The 16,167-nt window shown below is 36.8% G+C and overlaps 1 protein-coding gene across 2 annotated transcripts in view; it reads right to left on the bottom strand.

Moving 5' to 3' along the window:
- Positions 1-15,502, bottom strand: part of LOC120518031 (centrosomal protein of 95 kDa-like) — a 29,312-nt gene extending 13,810 nt beyond the window's left edge. The window contains exons 1-7 of one of the 2 annotated variants that reach the window (XM_039740584.1): positions 15,093-15,502; positions 12,749-12,886; positions 9,709-9,846; positions 5,808-5,915; positions 4,156-4,269; positions 3,927-4,023; positions 3,513-3,586 (exon numbers count right to left, since the gene is read on the bottom strand). In XM_039740584.1, the coding sequence (XP_039596518.1) occupies positions 3,513-3,586; positions 3,927-4,023; positions 4,156-4,269; positions 5,808-5,915; positions 9,709-9,826 (511 nt within the window). In that variant the 5' untranslated portion in view covers positions 9,827-9,846; positions 12,749-12,886; positions 15,093-15,502. The remainder of the gene's footprint in view (positions 1-3,512; positions 3,587-3,926; positions 4,024-4,155; positions 4,270-5,807; positions 5,916-9,708; positions 9,847-12,748; positions 12,887-15,092) is intronic. The other variant, XM_039740583.1, reaches the window with a different exon arrangement.
- Positions 15,503-16,167: the final 665 nt, after the last annotated feature.

The raw sequence follows: 16,167 nt of genomic DNA, 5'->3' as shown, positions 1-16,167 counted from the left end.
CAACATTATTCATATTTGCCTTCAGTCTTCATCCTTCTAACCTTTATCATCAAAGCTCACCATATGGCTTTGCCATTTTACTCATATATGCAACAAACATTGCAAATCATAGGATTTTGGAATGTGGCTGTAGCCAAAGCACCTGGAAAGAGCAAATTAAAGCTTCTAATTCCACTGGATTGGCAGTACACTAGGGGTAAGTGCGGGCCTTTTCCAGATTACCGGTCATTTACTCTGCTAAACATGGAAATGTTTCCTAGAATTTGTGCTCCTCTACTAGGTGAGATAGAGACATTTTAAATTTTCTCTGGTCGTGAAGTTCACTGTTGAAGAAGTGTGCTATCAGATGAGAAAGTACAGTCTTCAAACTGCATTGGTGGTGGTCCTTATACCCATCCTTTGGCAAAAGTGAAATATATACATACTTACATATTAAGGCCCTTTCACGTTACAGTATACATTTTTGCCACAGTTTTTAATGGCAGGCTTTGTTTACATTATCTTAGAAAGTTGGGAGCAGATGCTGTGCGATCCCGTAACAAGATGTATAGTCCAACATCCTCAGTGACGCAGTTCAACTAGTCTGCAACTCACCCTGACAGTATCCAAATTACATGGGTGGGCTTGTATTTTTGTGTAAAAACTGACAACAAATGAGCATTTATCAGGAAGTACAATATACATAACACATCTACAAGGAATAAGGAAAGCAAGTATTTTGGACCTTGCAAATCTTTTTAACCCTTGCACACATATAGCCTGCTTATATGACTTATGACACATTTAAACAGGATTGATTTTTTCAGGGCAAGATACAGCCTGGTTAGACCTAGTCACTAGGTATGTCCAACTACACATCTAATTTCTATGATGGTGTACCATGACTGCTTCTGATTTGCCAAGATTACGTAAATGAAGTCAGTAACTGAAAAATCGCTGGAAAAGTCTTGTAATATGAAATGGACTTCTTTTAAAACCATAGTGTGTACATTATCTTCATTTTAAGTCATGTTTCATTCTATGCTGATAAACGTTTGTCCATGTTTTGAATGAGCACACTCCCTCATATTATTTACATATTAAAGTTATAGGGAGATTGGTAACTACATAAACAGAAACTGTTTAAATATTTTTTGAATGTCCGTGCAACTAAGATGTAATTTAGATATATATTAAAGTAAAAGACAGAGTGTATCCAATTTGTCCTTACTTGAACTAAAAATGTATTTAATCTTTCATTTCTGTACTTCCCATCATTTCTCACTCTGCCTTAACATTAAGGACACTCATTCAAGGATTCTTGTCAAAAGGGTAAAGACAAACAAAAAACCCTTGAAATTAAAAGGTTTTGTACTTTATATTGCCTCTATTTTGATTGGCAAAACAATTTGTGCACCTTATACAGTAGGTGTAGTTGGTGGTGGGGAGGAGGAATGGAGTGGCGGTTTGAGTTTGGTAGATCTGGGTTTGTAGACTGTACAAAACATATTTTACAACAGTAAACTGATCTGACTGATCACAGGACTTTCTCATCCCAAACTGGAATTAATTCCTGGCTACACCTTCAATTGATTCCCTAACTTCAATAGACCAAAAAAAAAAAAAAATATATTATATATATATATATATATATATATATATATATATATATATATATATATATATATATATATATATATATATATATATATATATATATATATATATATATATATATATATATATATATATATATATATATATATATATATATATATATATATATATATATATATATATATATATATATATATATATATATATATAGCTCAAAAGAATTAAAGGAACACTTCAATCTAATCAGAGTATAGCATAAAGTCAATGAAACTTATGGGATATTAATCTGGTCAGTTAAGTAGCAGAGGGGGTTGTTAATCAGTTTCAGCTGCTGTGGTGTTAATGAAATTAACAACAGATGCACTAGAGGGGCAACAATGAGATGACCCCCAAAACAGGAATGGTTTAACAGGTGGAGGCCACTAACATTTTTCTGACTGTTTCTTCACTAGTTTTGCATTTGGCTACAGTCAGTGTCACTACTGGTAGCATGAGGCGATACCTGGACCCTAAAGAGGTTGCACAGGTAGTCCAACTTCTCCAGGATGGCACATCAATACGTGTCATTGCCAGAAGGTTTGCTGTGTCTCCTGCACAGTCTCAAGGGCATGGAGGAGATTCTAGGAGACAAGCAGTTACTCTAGGAGAGCTGGAGAGGGCCATAGAAGGTCCATAACCCATCAGCAGGACCAGTATCTGCTCCTTTGGGCAAGGAGGAACAGGATGAGCACTGCCAGAGCCCTACAAAATGACCTCCAGCAGGCCACTGGTGTGAATGTCTCTGACCAAACAACCAGAAAGACTTCATGAGGGTGACCCAAGGGCCCCATGTCCTCTAATAGGCCCTGAGCTCACTGCCCAGCAGCATGCAGCTCGATTGGCATTCGCCATAGAATACCAGAATTGGCAGATGCACCACTGGTGCCCTGTGCTTTTTACAGATGAGAGCAGGTTCACCCTGAGCACGTGACAGAAGTGAAAGGGTCTGGAGAAGCCATGGAGAACATTATGCTGCCTGTAACATCATTCAGCATGAGCAGTTTGGTGGTGGGTTAATGATTGTCTGGGGAGGCATATCCATGGAGGGTCACACTGACCGCTACAGGCTTGACAAAGGCACCTTGGCTGCCATTAGGTATCAGGATGAAATCCTTGGACCCATTGTCAGACCCTATGCTGGTACAGTGGCTCCTGGTGCACGACAATTCCTGGCCTCATGTGGTGAGAGTATGCAGGCAGTTCCTGGAGGATGAAGGAATTGATACCATTGACTGGCCACCACACTTTCCTGACCTAAATCCAATAGAACACCTCTGGAACATTATGTTTTGGTCCATCCAATGCCACCAGGTTGCACCTCAGACTGTCCAGGAGCTCAGTGATGCCCTGGTCCAGATCTGGGAGGAGATCCCCCACAACACAATCTGTCATCTCATTAGAAGCATGCACCGATGTTGTCAGGCATGTATACAAGAACACAGGGGCCATACAAAGTGCTGCGTACAATTTTGAGTTGCTGCAATTTAATTTTGGCAAAATGGACTAGCCTGCCACATAATTTTTTCACTCTGATTTTTGGGGCGTCTTTGAATTCAGGGCTCTGTAGTTTGATCATTTTCATCAAACAATGTGGCATCCTTTCGTTCCTAACACATTACCCAGTCTATATCAGTATAGATATCCAGGAGGATTTCTTTTTCCCATTGAGATCTGATGTGTTTTCAAAGTGTTCCTTTAATTTTTTGAGCAGTGTTTTATATATATATTAATTATATATATATATAGAAAAAACTGTAGTTTCATGTTTCTAACAGTAAAATCTACCATATGCAATGTAACTGTATGACTGTGCCCTCATAATAACAGATTTAAGTTGCCCAATAATGTAAAGAGATGTGGCAGGATGGAAAACTTACCAGCAGTGTCACCTAGTTTAATCAGCTCAACGGTGGAGTCTGATCCATCCTCATCTGAACATTGCAAAGGGGAGCTAGAGAAATGGGAGAGGTTTCATCAACAAGCATGGCAAGTAAGATGCGACAAGAAATGGGAACAGGTGAAAACACAGACATTCACACCCTCTGAACATGATTGAGGCAGAAGAGTGGTGCAAATCTGCACTTCAATCTCTGGGCTGACTTGTAAAATGTGCAATAAAGAAGCAGAAGAGCAACATCCACAGCCCCTTCAGATCACATGCCAAAAAAGAAAATGAAGTACACAATGTGCTTCCAGGTATAGAGCCCAGACCCCTGCCATTACTCTGAATGGTTTAGTCAACTCAGAACCCACAAAGCCATTAATTTTGCAAATTGAGATTTGGGTCCTACTTTGAGAGGGTTGGTCCTTTTGTTTGTAGCTCTCCTTGCACTTCTTTTTCCTCTGGGGGTTTATTCCTATTGTGTTCTTTCTCCTTTCTCTCCCCCTCTGCAAAAGAACACCACCATCAAGCTATGCTTTCATGTGTAAAAAGCAGATCATTTTATAACAATTGGCATTGGCTTTCCTTTCTCCAATTAAGAAAGTCTGCCTAGGGCACCCTTTTCAAGGCCAACTCACCTTCTTCTTCAGAGGAAGCATCACTGATCTCCTCTGTTAAGTACTCCAGCAAGCCATCAAATATCTCCAGCAAGTTCCTAATAGACTCTTTGTCTCCCCGAACAATGTTCTCTCCTAAAATAGATACAACTGCATCAGACATGTCTTTTTTGGTATTTCTAGCCCTAGTTAATTTTAGGCTATTTCCACAAAAAGTAAATCTGTATATCACTTAGCAACTTCTTTGCAGCACATCCCTTGTTCTAGGACTGCCATTGTGCAATTCAAAAAGTTAACTGTGAATAAGCAGCATAGTGCCACAGTGGTTAGTGTTGTCCTCATAAAGACTTAGCATCCTGGCTTCAAATCTTGTGCTTGGTCCTTGTTCGAGTATAGTTTGCCCATCTTCTCAGTGTCTGCATGGTCCAAAAGCCTACAAGTGATTCTAAGTGTATGAACCCTATGATAGGCTGGCATCCTCCCAGAGATGTTTCCAGTATTGTCCATAGTGCTATGTAGTCATTCGACTATGACGCTAAATTGAATTAATTGTTAAAAGTGAATGCTTTCTTTATAACATTAAATCTGTACTTTTCATTTAGTGATTTGTTAAAGCTCAGTTAAAACTCGTGATATTTACTTGATTCAAATCAAAAAGAGAGGTGGACCGGCACTTGAATTAACTAATTTGGGTTATTGGTAATATGAAAAAGGTTTCACAAGTTGTGTCCTTGAAAATAGAGGTGCTTTACAGTGAATCACTAGTTGTTTCACTGTGCATTTATGAAGGCAGAAACCACACTACCTTTGGTACATTTCTGTTCAGTTACGTTTAAAACAGCTAAAGAGGGGAAACCAGTAATTCCTTCTTTTTCAATTAAACAAAACTGATAACATCAGCAGTGCAAGTAAAATTCACAAAGTATACTGATGAATATAAATATCTAAAATTAGAAGCAACACAACGTCTCCTCTTTCACTTTTTTCACTGTGGTAAAAATACTGTATGCTGTACTTAAGGAGCTAATAGAATAGAGTGGATGCACACAAACTTCACAAATACCTTTGCAATATTATTACAAACTTATTTTACAAACCTCTCATGCATGTATCTAAAAATGCTGAAGAGAAAATGGGAAAAACAAAGACAGATATACAGGAACCCTATTCAAAAAGACATTAGAGAGTGCTAACACTAGGGTTAAATGTAGCCAATTGAGCAATTGGAGTTGGGGGTAACAGACAGACTTCAAATACAACATATTGTGACAAAGACGTTTAACCAAATCATGCATCAAACCACTGATTCATTTTGAAAGTGATTTAGAACAAATCAGAAATAATCATAGAGTGAGGCAGTTTACGGACTACACTTGATTCTTTGTTGCATTGGGCTGAAATTGCAGTTAAGCAAGCCTTTAAATAGTAGTCCCAATAAAAATTTCTCTGCACAGCCCTGCTTGAAGCGAATGTTACTGTGTTTGTCAATATTGCCACTGGTCAGTTTTATGGAAGGAGTAAGTATCTATGCATAAAACAGAAGTATTTGACATAGAAATTAAACTTCCACATACAGTATGACAACAATAAACTCAAGTTCTGAGATCTGTTAGCACTTTCTAGATTAATGCACACAAGAAACAGTATTAACTGAAGCAAGAAGAAAAAATTACCTGTGATGTGTGATAAACTGATCTGCAGGTAGTCCAGTGCAAGGGAGTCAATCACAGACTGCACATTGTGGGAATCATCTTCCTGGCTTCTAGGAACAGCAATGTAATCTGTATAGAGGCAAAAGAGACAAAACAGTTTATGTACCTTGAACACATAATAAATTTGACAAGCTAGCAAAAGGTGTGGGAGGATACAAATATAAAAAGGTAGGATTTATATATATATATATATATATATATATAAAAAATTTTAAAAAAAAGACAGGATCGACAAACTATAAATCAAAACACTTTGGGGTAAAATGATCTGGGTTTGGAACCACATAGCAGAGTGGACTTAAACATTCGGTCTTTTCTCATTAAAATACATCTAACAGTCTGGCATAGCTCACAAAATTATATTGATTCATTTATTCGTCCGTCCGTCCGTCCGTCCGTAGTCTATCCGGCTTATCCAGGTCAGGGTCACTTGGTAATTGGAGACTATTCCACTAAAGCAGGAACAATTCCAGAACAGGGCACCAGCTCATTGAAACGGTTGTTTTTGTGTGTGTGTGTGTTTGATCATACTACAGGCCAATTTAGCAACATCAATCCACTCAACCTGCAAGTCTGGGTTGTGGGTGGAAACCAAAGCACACAAAACAAACCCATACAACCTCCATGTACAGAGCATCTGGGACTTGAACCTCGGTTTCCTCATTGCATAAAATCTTACTTTTACCAGCTCAGTCAAAGTAGCAGTTGTATAGTCACTACGTCAAACGCAGATGCTTCCTGGCTAAATATTTTAGTTAATGCCAACAAAAACTAGGATAAGAGACTATGTTTTCTTTACCAATAATAAATGTATTTATGTAGCACGTTTCATATATTGAATGCAGCTCAGTGTGCTCTATGCAAAAAATAAATAAAATGTTAAAGTCACACAAATGAAAAAAGCAGCAATACAGTGTACCAGTCAGAAGCTTTGATTCACTTAATCCATCGATAATTACATAATGTGATGTATGCTTTAAATTGCACTAAGGCATTTCACTGAGGAAATAATGTCAACTTCAAGCTTTACAAGTAAATAATAAAAATATCATATAATATGAAAAACATCCAATAAAGACACTTTGAAAACTAAGATATATAAAGCTCAATCTAGTCAATTATAATCTTGTCTGAGCTATAGTTCACCATTAAGCAACTAAATTACTGAAGGTACAACTGATCTCTTATAACTGTTTTCTTGTGGGGATTTTAAATTGTTATCATACTTACATAATGTAATTTATTGTGGAGAGAATAAAAAGGAGCATTAAACGCTTGGTCAAACATTTTTAGCACCTGATCTGCAGCATTAGTTCCAGAGATGCTTAAACAACCACAGTGACTCAGCTTGCTACTTTGCTTCCTCGCAAAAGGATACAACGTTCATAAAACACAACCACGGACAGTGAATTATTAAAAGTAAAAAAGTGTTTGTTGAAAGTACTGTACCACTTAATGGTAAAATTCAAACTAGATGTAGAGGTAAAAATAATTCTGCAAAATTGGAAGGCAATTAGAGACACTTAAAAAGTAGAGACGGTTGGCCCAAGAAATAGTGGAATATGAAACTAAATCTATGCGTCATTTTAAAAAAAAAAAAAAGTAGAATCTTTTTTAAATAGTTAATGCCTTAAGAGTCATTAAATGTTGCAGCAAAGAAATGGGTGATTATCTTTGATTTAAAAATGGCAATCATGAAATGTTTAAATATATATATTTGCTCTGCTTTGTGAGAATTCAAAGGTTTTGTCTCCTCATTGAAATGCATTTTAATGTACAGTTGTGGATCAGAGTGAAAACTAGGTTTATGTAATCTCTGTCATTATACACTTCAGTATGTAATTGCTCCAACACAGTTAACTTGTGCCTTAATGTTGATAAAAATGCTCCATCGTCAAGCTACAGAAAATGAAAACATTTACGAAGACATAAAAAAAGATCCTGAGGATCAAAAGGACCAGAATGTCTACAAGCACATCAATGGTAACTAACTAACTATTGAATGCCTATTTAAAGTGCACTGATGTGCATACAAATATGGAAATCACTGTGCAAGGTACAGTGTATGAGGAAACAAAACAACATCTATATGCATGTTGTATTTGTTCCCTCATACACAATTCACACACACTTACATGCTGTTATGTAGTCCCATCCCTCCAAATGAGTCACACTTCGTTAATTAGTATTACTTTTACTAACACAGTATGTAAAACTAATACAGTATGTGTTTTCACTCACATTTACCAAATTAGCCAATACATAAGCATAGAAAACTACATTAATACCACTGCATTCTCTGTGCTTTCTCCTCCCATTCATAGGATGACCTGCATGACAGGACTGTACTCGTTCCCCCTCTTCACCTCACTGCCTAATGACACCTAGGCCATTTCACTTAAGGGCTCAGAACTCACCAGTTGTCCTTTCATATGTGGATGACTAAACGTGTAAACAGAATGTTGTAATGATGTACTGCCTGTGGGCACTGAATGTTGTCACTTCCGTTAACAAATATCTAATTATGTTTGTATTACATCAACATCAAGCTATTTTGTTCAGACAGACGATCCTTACAGATGATAGTTACAGTATTTTTTAAAGAACCTTCAAGAAATACATAATTATTATAAACCACTAAACAAACAAATTGCAAAAAAAAAAACAACACTTCTGACTTGGCTAAAAGTCACAGTGAATCATTAGAGCAGAATTATCAGAGAATGTCTGGCAAGTGACATAAGCTTGTGTTAGATTTTATAGCCCAAGCTGTACAGGGTGAAGAGAAAAAGAGGACAGGACTGTTCCTTGTGGTGCTCCATATCAAAGACTCAGCTCTTGAGCCCACAAACCAATCTACTGGATAGATGGTCCATTATCCAGGACATCATTGGGTCATACATCTACATATCCTGGAGAAATAAAAAAAAAAACATAACCCTGATAGTGCTGCCACATTTGTCCACATAGGAATAAGCTTTGTGGACCAGATAGATAAGCGCATCTTCTACTCCAATCTTCGTTCAATAGGCAACCTGCAGTAGGTCCAAGTAACCTTACACAACAGGACATACAGTATACAGCTGAAGACCAGCCTCTTGAAGGTCTACATGATCTGGGATTTAACAGCCATTGAGTTGTAGATATTAAAGAGAAGCCTGCCTTATTTTGAACAATACAGATTTTTTTCTACTCTAGCAGCACTTTCTGGAGCCTTAGTGACAGACTGAACAGTTAAAAGAAAGTTGGTCAGCACAGGACTTAAGCATTTGAGGAAAAACTCCATCTATTCCCACCTGTTCTTCTCACTTGGTCACCAGTTATGGACAGACCATACTTGTAGTCTGAAGTGGTCATTCACTGGTCAAACCACTCTAGTAATTATTCCCAGTCCATTCCAAACAGGTTTCATGTTATTCTGAGTATGTCTGTTTTCTAATATAGATTTGTAAGCTTCCTTCTCTTTGCTCAGCTTTTTCTTTATATCCTTTAGAGTCTCTTGTCACCAGATTTAAAAGCTCTCATCTTCTCATTCAGGAGACTTGGTAATGCAGGTTGTGTTGTTTGGACTTTTGCAAATGATTTTTGAGAGTACAAGAGTGTCAACACAGAAGTTAATATAGTCTGTGACACTTAATTTCCTAGTCCACCCTTTGGACACTGTCATTTAGAGCTATTTAATCCTCCAGTGTATATTTCCAATATTTAAGAAGATGACAGATGTGACACTTGCGCTTCAGCCAACAATGACAAAAGGATCAACATTAAAAAAAAAATGCAAATAATTGCATTCTTACCTTAACTGATAATAGAAAATATACCCGGAAGAACCAGTTTTTTTTTAAATCTACTGATCACTTACCAGGGACCGGTTCTCCTAAAATTGCTTCATAGAGTGCAACAAATACACTAGCACTGCAATCTCGGATGGTTCTCAACTTCAGATTTATGCAACATTTGCTCAGTAGGTTGTTGGCCATTTGCAGCCATTCTGAAGGAGCTGTGGAAAGTAACATAATTTATTCAACCTATTATTTATAACTAATGCTCAATTAAATATAAATAATAAACGATTCTTATTTAATTTTAATTATTTATTAATAAACAAAAAGAACAATGTCTAAATATAGCCAAGGAAGATTAAAGAACATCACAGTTACACTTAGTCATTTATACAGAGGTGATTGAGGCACCAATAAAGAGAAAAGTAAGCAAGAGTAACAGGAAAAATCAGGACAGAATGAAATTTTTAAAGTATTAATATAAGAAGCCAGTCTTAACCAGTGGTTCTCTAATAGGCAATTTACAAAATAGCCACATTAATGGTATCTTGATTCCAAAGCAGGACAAATATTAAAGCAAATGTCTTCATTTTTGATCTTACTTGTAAATCTACAAGTTAAAAAAGAAAAAATAATTTTAAGATAAATTTCATTTTTTGTTTTCTCCTGTGGTGTGATGCAACAATTGTTATAATACAAGGGGGACACGGTAACCAAATGTTAAACTTTCAAAATGAAAAAGTTGAATTATGTTAGTAGACAATAACATAGCCTATTTATTACTGCATCACACATATCCCATGATCAGAAAAATGTTGTTAAGCCAATGTCACAATCATAGGGAATTTGGCATTTAAATATGAAATGCAATTCAGTGTCTCAAAGCAATTGAACACATCCTCTATATTTGAAAATTGCAGAAGAATAACTGTAAAATGATACACCATGTAACATCTGGGTCAATTACATTTTTTTAGACTTGAAAAACTAATGGCATGATAATTTAACATGCACACACTGGTCAAATAACTTATTGCATGTATTGAAAAATTGATACTTGGCACAGTAATAATAAAGAACAGGGTTTCAAAGTTGCTTATCAAGTACCAAACAAGGACTGGAAAGATGCAAAAAAGGTGGGAAATTTAAATTGCACTTAAAGAACATGTTGACTTGTGCAAAAAATGTACATTAGAAAAGAAAGCAATAATGCAATTTTATGATACAAGTGTTGCATTCTACTATTGAAAGAATAAAAAAAAAAAAAAAAGATGTTTAAAACTCAGTCATTTTGCTGTGAAGATAATACATATATCGATCATAACAAATCAATTAAAAAGGTTATAAGGGGGGGCTCAGTTCTATAACAGCTCATAATGTGGGACATGTATATACAGGAAAAGCTTAAACTATTAAAGCATATTTGTGAGGCAAAATCTATTGTGTGCACAATATATATATATATATATATATATATATATATATATATATATATATAAAATATTGTGCACACAATAGATTTTGCCTCACAAATACGCTTTAATATATAAAATCCTAAGCCTAAAAGTGCAACGTTTTTATGCGACTTTTTGGTCATGCTTAAAATCAGCCTTATTTTAAAACCTACATATATATGTTTGGTATCATTCTTTCCAGAATTTCTCGAACTTTAATGTGATGTTATTAGATTTTCAGATTCTCATTCAGTTTTTAAATTATAAACTAAAATATCAAGAAAGTCATGGTTTTTATTTTTGATTGAGTAAACGCTTATTCAGTTAGCACAGAACAGTGCTAGAAAAAATCCAAATAACTACTGATGCATTTACATAAGACGGTAGAGTATCAGCATCCTTGATATCCATCCATCAATCCATTTTCAAACCCGCTGAATCCTAACTACAGGGTCACGGGGGTCTGCTGGAGCCAATCCCAGCCAACACAGGGCCCAAGGCAGGAACCAATCCTGGGCAGGGTGCCAACCCACCGCAGGACACACACAAACACCAAGCACACACTAGGGCCATACTGAACTATTTAATTGCCTTAAGCTACTACAAACAGAATCTATAGACATCCGACTTAAAATAATGTTACAAGTGACTTTAACTCATAATCAGTACTAAAGTATGAAAGATGGACAAGAAATAACCTGCATATTTTGAATTAGTTATTTCTTCACATAGCCATCTGTAATTATATATTTTATGAGATGAAGCTTTGTTGAATCTGGAAATTATAGACCTTCACTCAATATTATTTTGAATATATTACACGATAAGCTACAAGTGGCTGAGCACCTTATATTCACCTAAATATTATGTTCTTTTCTTTATGTATAATACACCACCATGGCTGTTCGCTTGTCTGTCCAGGATTTTAAATCACCTGTAGCTTGCATACCGTTTGACTTATTGACCTGAAATTTGGTACACAAACACTACATGATGTCTACTATCCGCTTTCGGGGTGATGATTAACATCAATGTTATTCCTCTTTTTAATTTTTATTTATATATTTTTTTTATTGCAGAATCAACCCTTGGCAGCAGCCAGCAGGGCTGCCATGCGGTACATGTGTACAGGTGCCGTTCTTATCCCTACCACCTTCGCCATCACTTCCCCTACCTCTTTATATCTTAAATCATTCTTGAGGCAGACTGAACACCCAAGTGCCAGCTTAAATGAAAAATTAAGGAAAAGGTACTAAGTAACTGCAACACAAACACTGACTTAATCACTTTTAACGCAAAAAGATGCCGATGAAAGAAGAAAAGAAGCGGGCCGTTAGGGTTTGAGAAAAGAAGTGCTGCTTAGGAAGCAGCAAGCACATCAACTACTGAGTAAATGAATGCTAAACATACAGAGAAAGAGGATCAAAAATATGAATGCTCAAGTCTATTGTATTCACTGCATGTTATTGTACTGGTAGATTCATAATTGCATACCTGCAAAAGGAAACCACAAATAAAACAGGATCACATCAGCATCTTGTCTGCATTGATGCTTACAAGATGGCAATATAAAGAGAACCAAACTCTAGTTTTAGTTCAGTTTTACAGTGCACCCTTAGCTCTTACAGTTAAATGCTTGGCAAAAAAGAATTGCAAATGTACCTACACTTTTTAAAATAAAGGGGTCAAAGCAGTTCTTCAGAGTAATACAACAGGGCAGAAGTATTTACTCATGGTCTAGGAGAGCCTCAGTGGCTACAGGTTTTTGTTACCACCAGTTTCTTATTTAACTGGACAGTCCTTCCTGGTGATGAAAATTGGTGTTTAACAATATAGATTTTGCTACTTTTTATTCATACAAGAAAAATATCACATTGTAGAGGTTCTTTTTCTGCACCAGAACAGGTTTGCACTTCACAGTCTTTCCCTTTTCTCTCTCATTTCTTTTCAAACATTTTAATAACACAGGTACTTTATGATACATTGTCATGGTAAATTCTTTGTCATTGACATTTCATTATTAAGCAGCGGCTGGTTAAGGAAACAATTGAAAACATAATGCAGATGTTTAAAACTAAATTAATAATTGACAGATTATAACAAGTGAGTTAACCAAAATTAAGTCAAATAAATATTTATTTCTATATTTCTAACTAAGAAAATGGTTGAAGTGAAAACCTGCAGGCCTCTAAGACTGTAATTAAGGACCCCTGCTCTACAATGCAAGTAAAATTTGTCTAGGGTGAATGAAAGCACTAACAAGCCATATAAAACTAAGCTTCATCATCAGCAAGGACTCTCTTCTAATTAGGAAGATGGTTTTGAACGAAATCCCTACAGCCGATCAAGGACTGTGGTTCCCCCCCAAAAAAAAAAATAAATCTGCATCTCAGAAACAACCTTTATTTATTTAGATCCGTAACAATTTCCATAAATAGCCATGGACAGACGTTATATTTGTGAAATGGCAATGGTTTCCCAATTTAAAGGGCTCTCTCTCTATACAATAACAGCCTAAATTCAGGTTATCTTGATCTGTCAGTATCCTGCTAGTTAGCATAATAGGCATTCAAGATTTCTGTTTTTTCTGTATATTAGGAAACTTTTCAAAGCCAAAAGATTCAACTTCATACACAAAGAACTCTTTTCAAAATTAAATGGTCCTTTGTCAAAGTATGGCTCTAAAAGGAAACACACAACCCAGTAAAACGCAATTGAAGAATCACAATGTGAAAGAAAAAAGGATAAAAACTAGCTATATTACTCACACATATATACCTGTACATACATATAAACATACACACAGTATATATCCATAGCCATGCAAATAATATAAAAGGTAAAATTATTACGAGATATGCTGTCTCTAAAGCATATTTATTGTAAAGAAAATAAATTACTAACTTATTTTCTTTAAACTTAACTCAGCTAGCACTGACATCCTACATATAAAATTGTTTTGTAAGTACTGAAGATGCTAGATATTATCTCAACAGTTTACATACTTTAATATAAAAAATCTAAACATTAACTTTAGAAATGTTAGCCTTTGAAATGTTTAGGCATGGTAGGATGGCATTAACAATGCACCCAACACTGAATGTACTAAAAAAATAATCAAGCTGGAAGCCACAGGGTTATGCTCATGTAACTTTTTGTTTTTATGGCTAGGTGGCGCCATATAATACAAGCGCTTGTTAAAGTGAAACTACAAGAAAAGAAAATCGAGACAACTCTTAAATACCACAGCCCAGGTGACACGATTGGCTTTGTGAGAGGTGGCGGAAGAGCTTTGTTTTAGTGTCGACCAGGTAAATATAAACGACACAGGCTGTATTCCAGCTTTTCTGGTAATTCGGTTTGCCGTGGAAAAAATGTTTCAGAAGCATAGAAATAGGACGATAACAGAAATCATAAACAGCATGTACAGTGTTTTAAAAAAAATACGAGGCATCAAATTCTTCTACAACAAGCAGCGGACAAGCATAGCAAATAAATACATTCACATCAAATCTCCGAGCACTCCTGAGGTGGCGAGTAGGTGCTGAACTGATCCTTGTGTAAGGGATACAAGCTACGAGGGACCACAGTGGACAATACTTCGCTTCACCGAGTAGAACATTCACCTGTACTGGAAATAGGGTGCATGCTGTTACTTGTGTTAATAAACGGTGTGCGTCTCCTAGTTAAAAAAGTTCAAACAAAAACAAAAACGGCTCCACTTCTTCCTAGTGTCATAGAAAGCAGGAACTACATGGATCACCGCTTCCTCCTTTTCCATAAACCAATATCACTTCATTGACCCTGTGAAGGAAGGTGTCCTCCCATTACTCCCATCCCTATTTGTATGTTACACTCCATTTGAAGCCTCGGTTCTGCTGAATTACTGACCCGGTTACTATATGCCTTTAGTGATGCTTTTTGTTCAACCGTCTCCTCACACAGAGTGTTTGAGGTTGTCAGAGACACCCGCACACGTAGACACCAGTTTACTGCACTCCAGAATTTACCTCTCTCTTTCTGGGTCCCCATACTGTCGGTCCGGTCCGTTCAAGTCAGAACAGGTAAGCTCGAATCAGTTGAAGCTCGTCTCCGGGCTTCGGACATTTAAACCGACCAATTCCTTCCATTGGCTGCCGAGTTCGAGTGGCGTATCCCGGATATAACGTCACAGCTCCTTTCGCAGACCACTCACAACCCGTCGTTTAACAATAGAAGCAAGCCAAACAAACACTAATCGAGTTGCATTTTCCTAAAAAGAAGAGCGTTTCTTGGTGCGTTTCAGACAGGCGTGCAGTGGTTTTTGTATGTGGTTACTCCAATAAGTAGGTGTAAACCTGTCCTTTCATTTAGCTGCGCATTTCTGCGCAGACAAAGCAGCATCTCGTCTACACGGTAACCGTCATGTCTGCAGTGACGTCGACTGTTGGCGGGCCTTGCGGCGGGGAGGGGAAGGGAAGGGGCGGGGTTTGAGAGGGTTGTGCAACGCGCCCAGGAGCCAAAGGTAGGCAAGCGCAGTGCCATCTCTTAACTTAAACTGGTCTGAGGTTCACGTCACTACTAGTGGCATCGGAAAAAGTGATTCGTTGGGCTGTACCGGAAGCGTCATCATATGACAAAAAAAAAAACAAGGTGATTACACAATATTTATTAAAAAATGAAATTCTCGTTCATTTCTAAACTTACTGTTTTGCATTTAACTATTTAATTGCTTAGCACACGCTACTGATTTGTCCAATTTAAAGTAAAGAGCTCCGAACAAAACACACGCCACTTGCAATTCCAGGTAACAAAAACGAAATAATATCAATTTGGCGGAAATTCACCAAACAGCACTCTTCAAATGATTCGTAAACACATTGAGGAGGTCAGACTTTTGACTGGAAGTGACGTTCCACCCACCAGGAGCTACACATCAAAAGAGTTTGGACCGAGATTTGATTCCACGCAGAGGTGATTTCTCCCGACGCCTTTCATCAGCAGACCTGAGTGGTCAAGAAGAAGCATAGGACGTCACAAGTGTTTAATATAGGGTCAGACCCACTGGCCTCTCTGTAGGAAAGTATCAAGGATTTGAACTTTAAC

This window comes from Polypterus senegalus, chromosome 17 (assembly GCF_016835505.1).
Source record: "Polypterus senegalus isolate Bchr_013 chromosome 17, ASM1683550v1, whole genome shotgun sequence".
In the NCBI taxonomy this organism is placed as follows: Eukaryota; Metazoa; Chordata; class Cladistia; order Polypteriformes; family Polypteridae; genus Polypterus; species Polypterus senegalus.
This window is presented reverse-complemented; position numbering and strand designations above follow the sequence as displayed.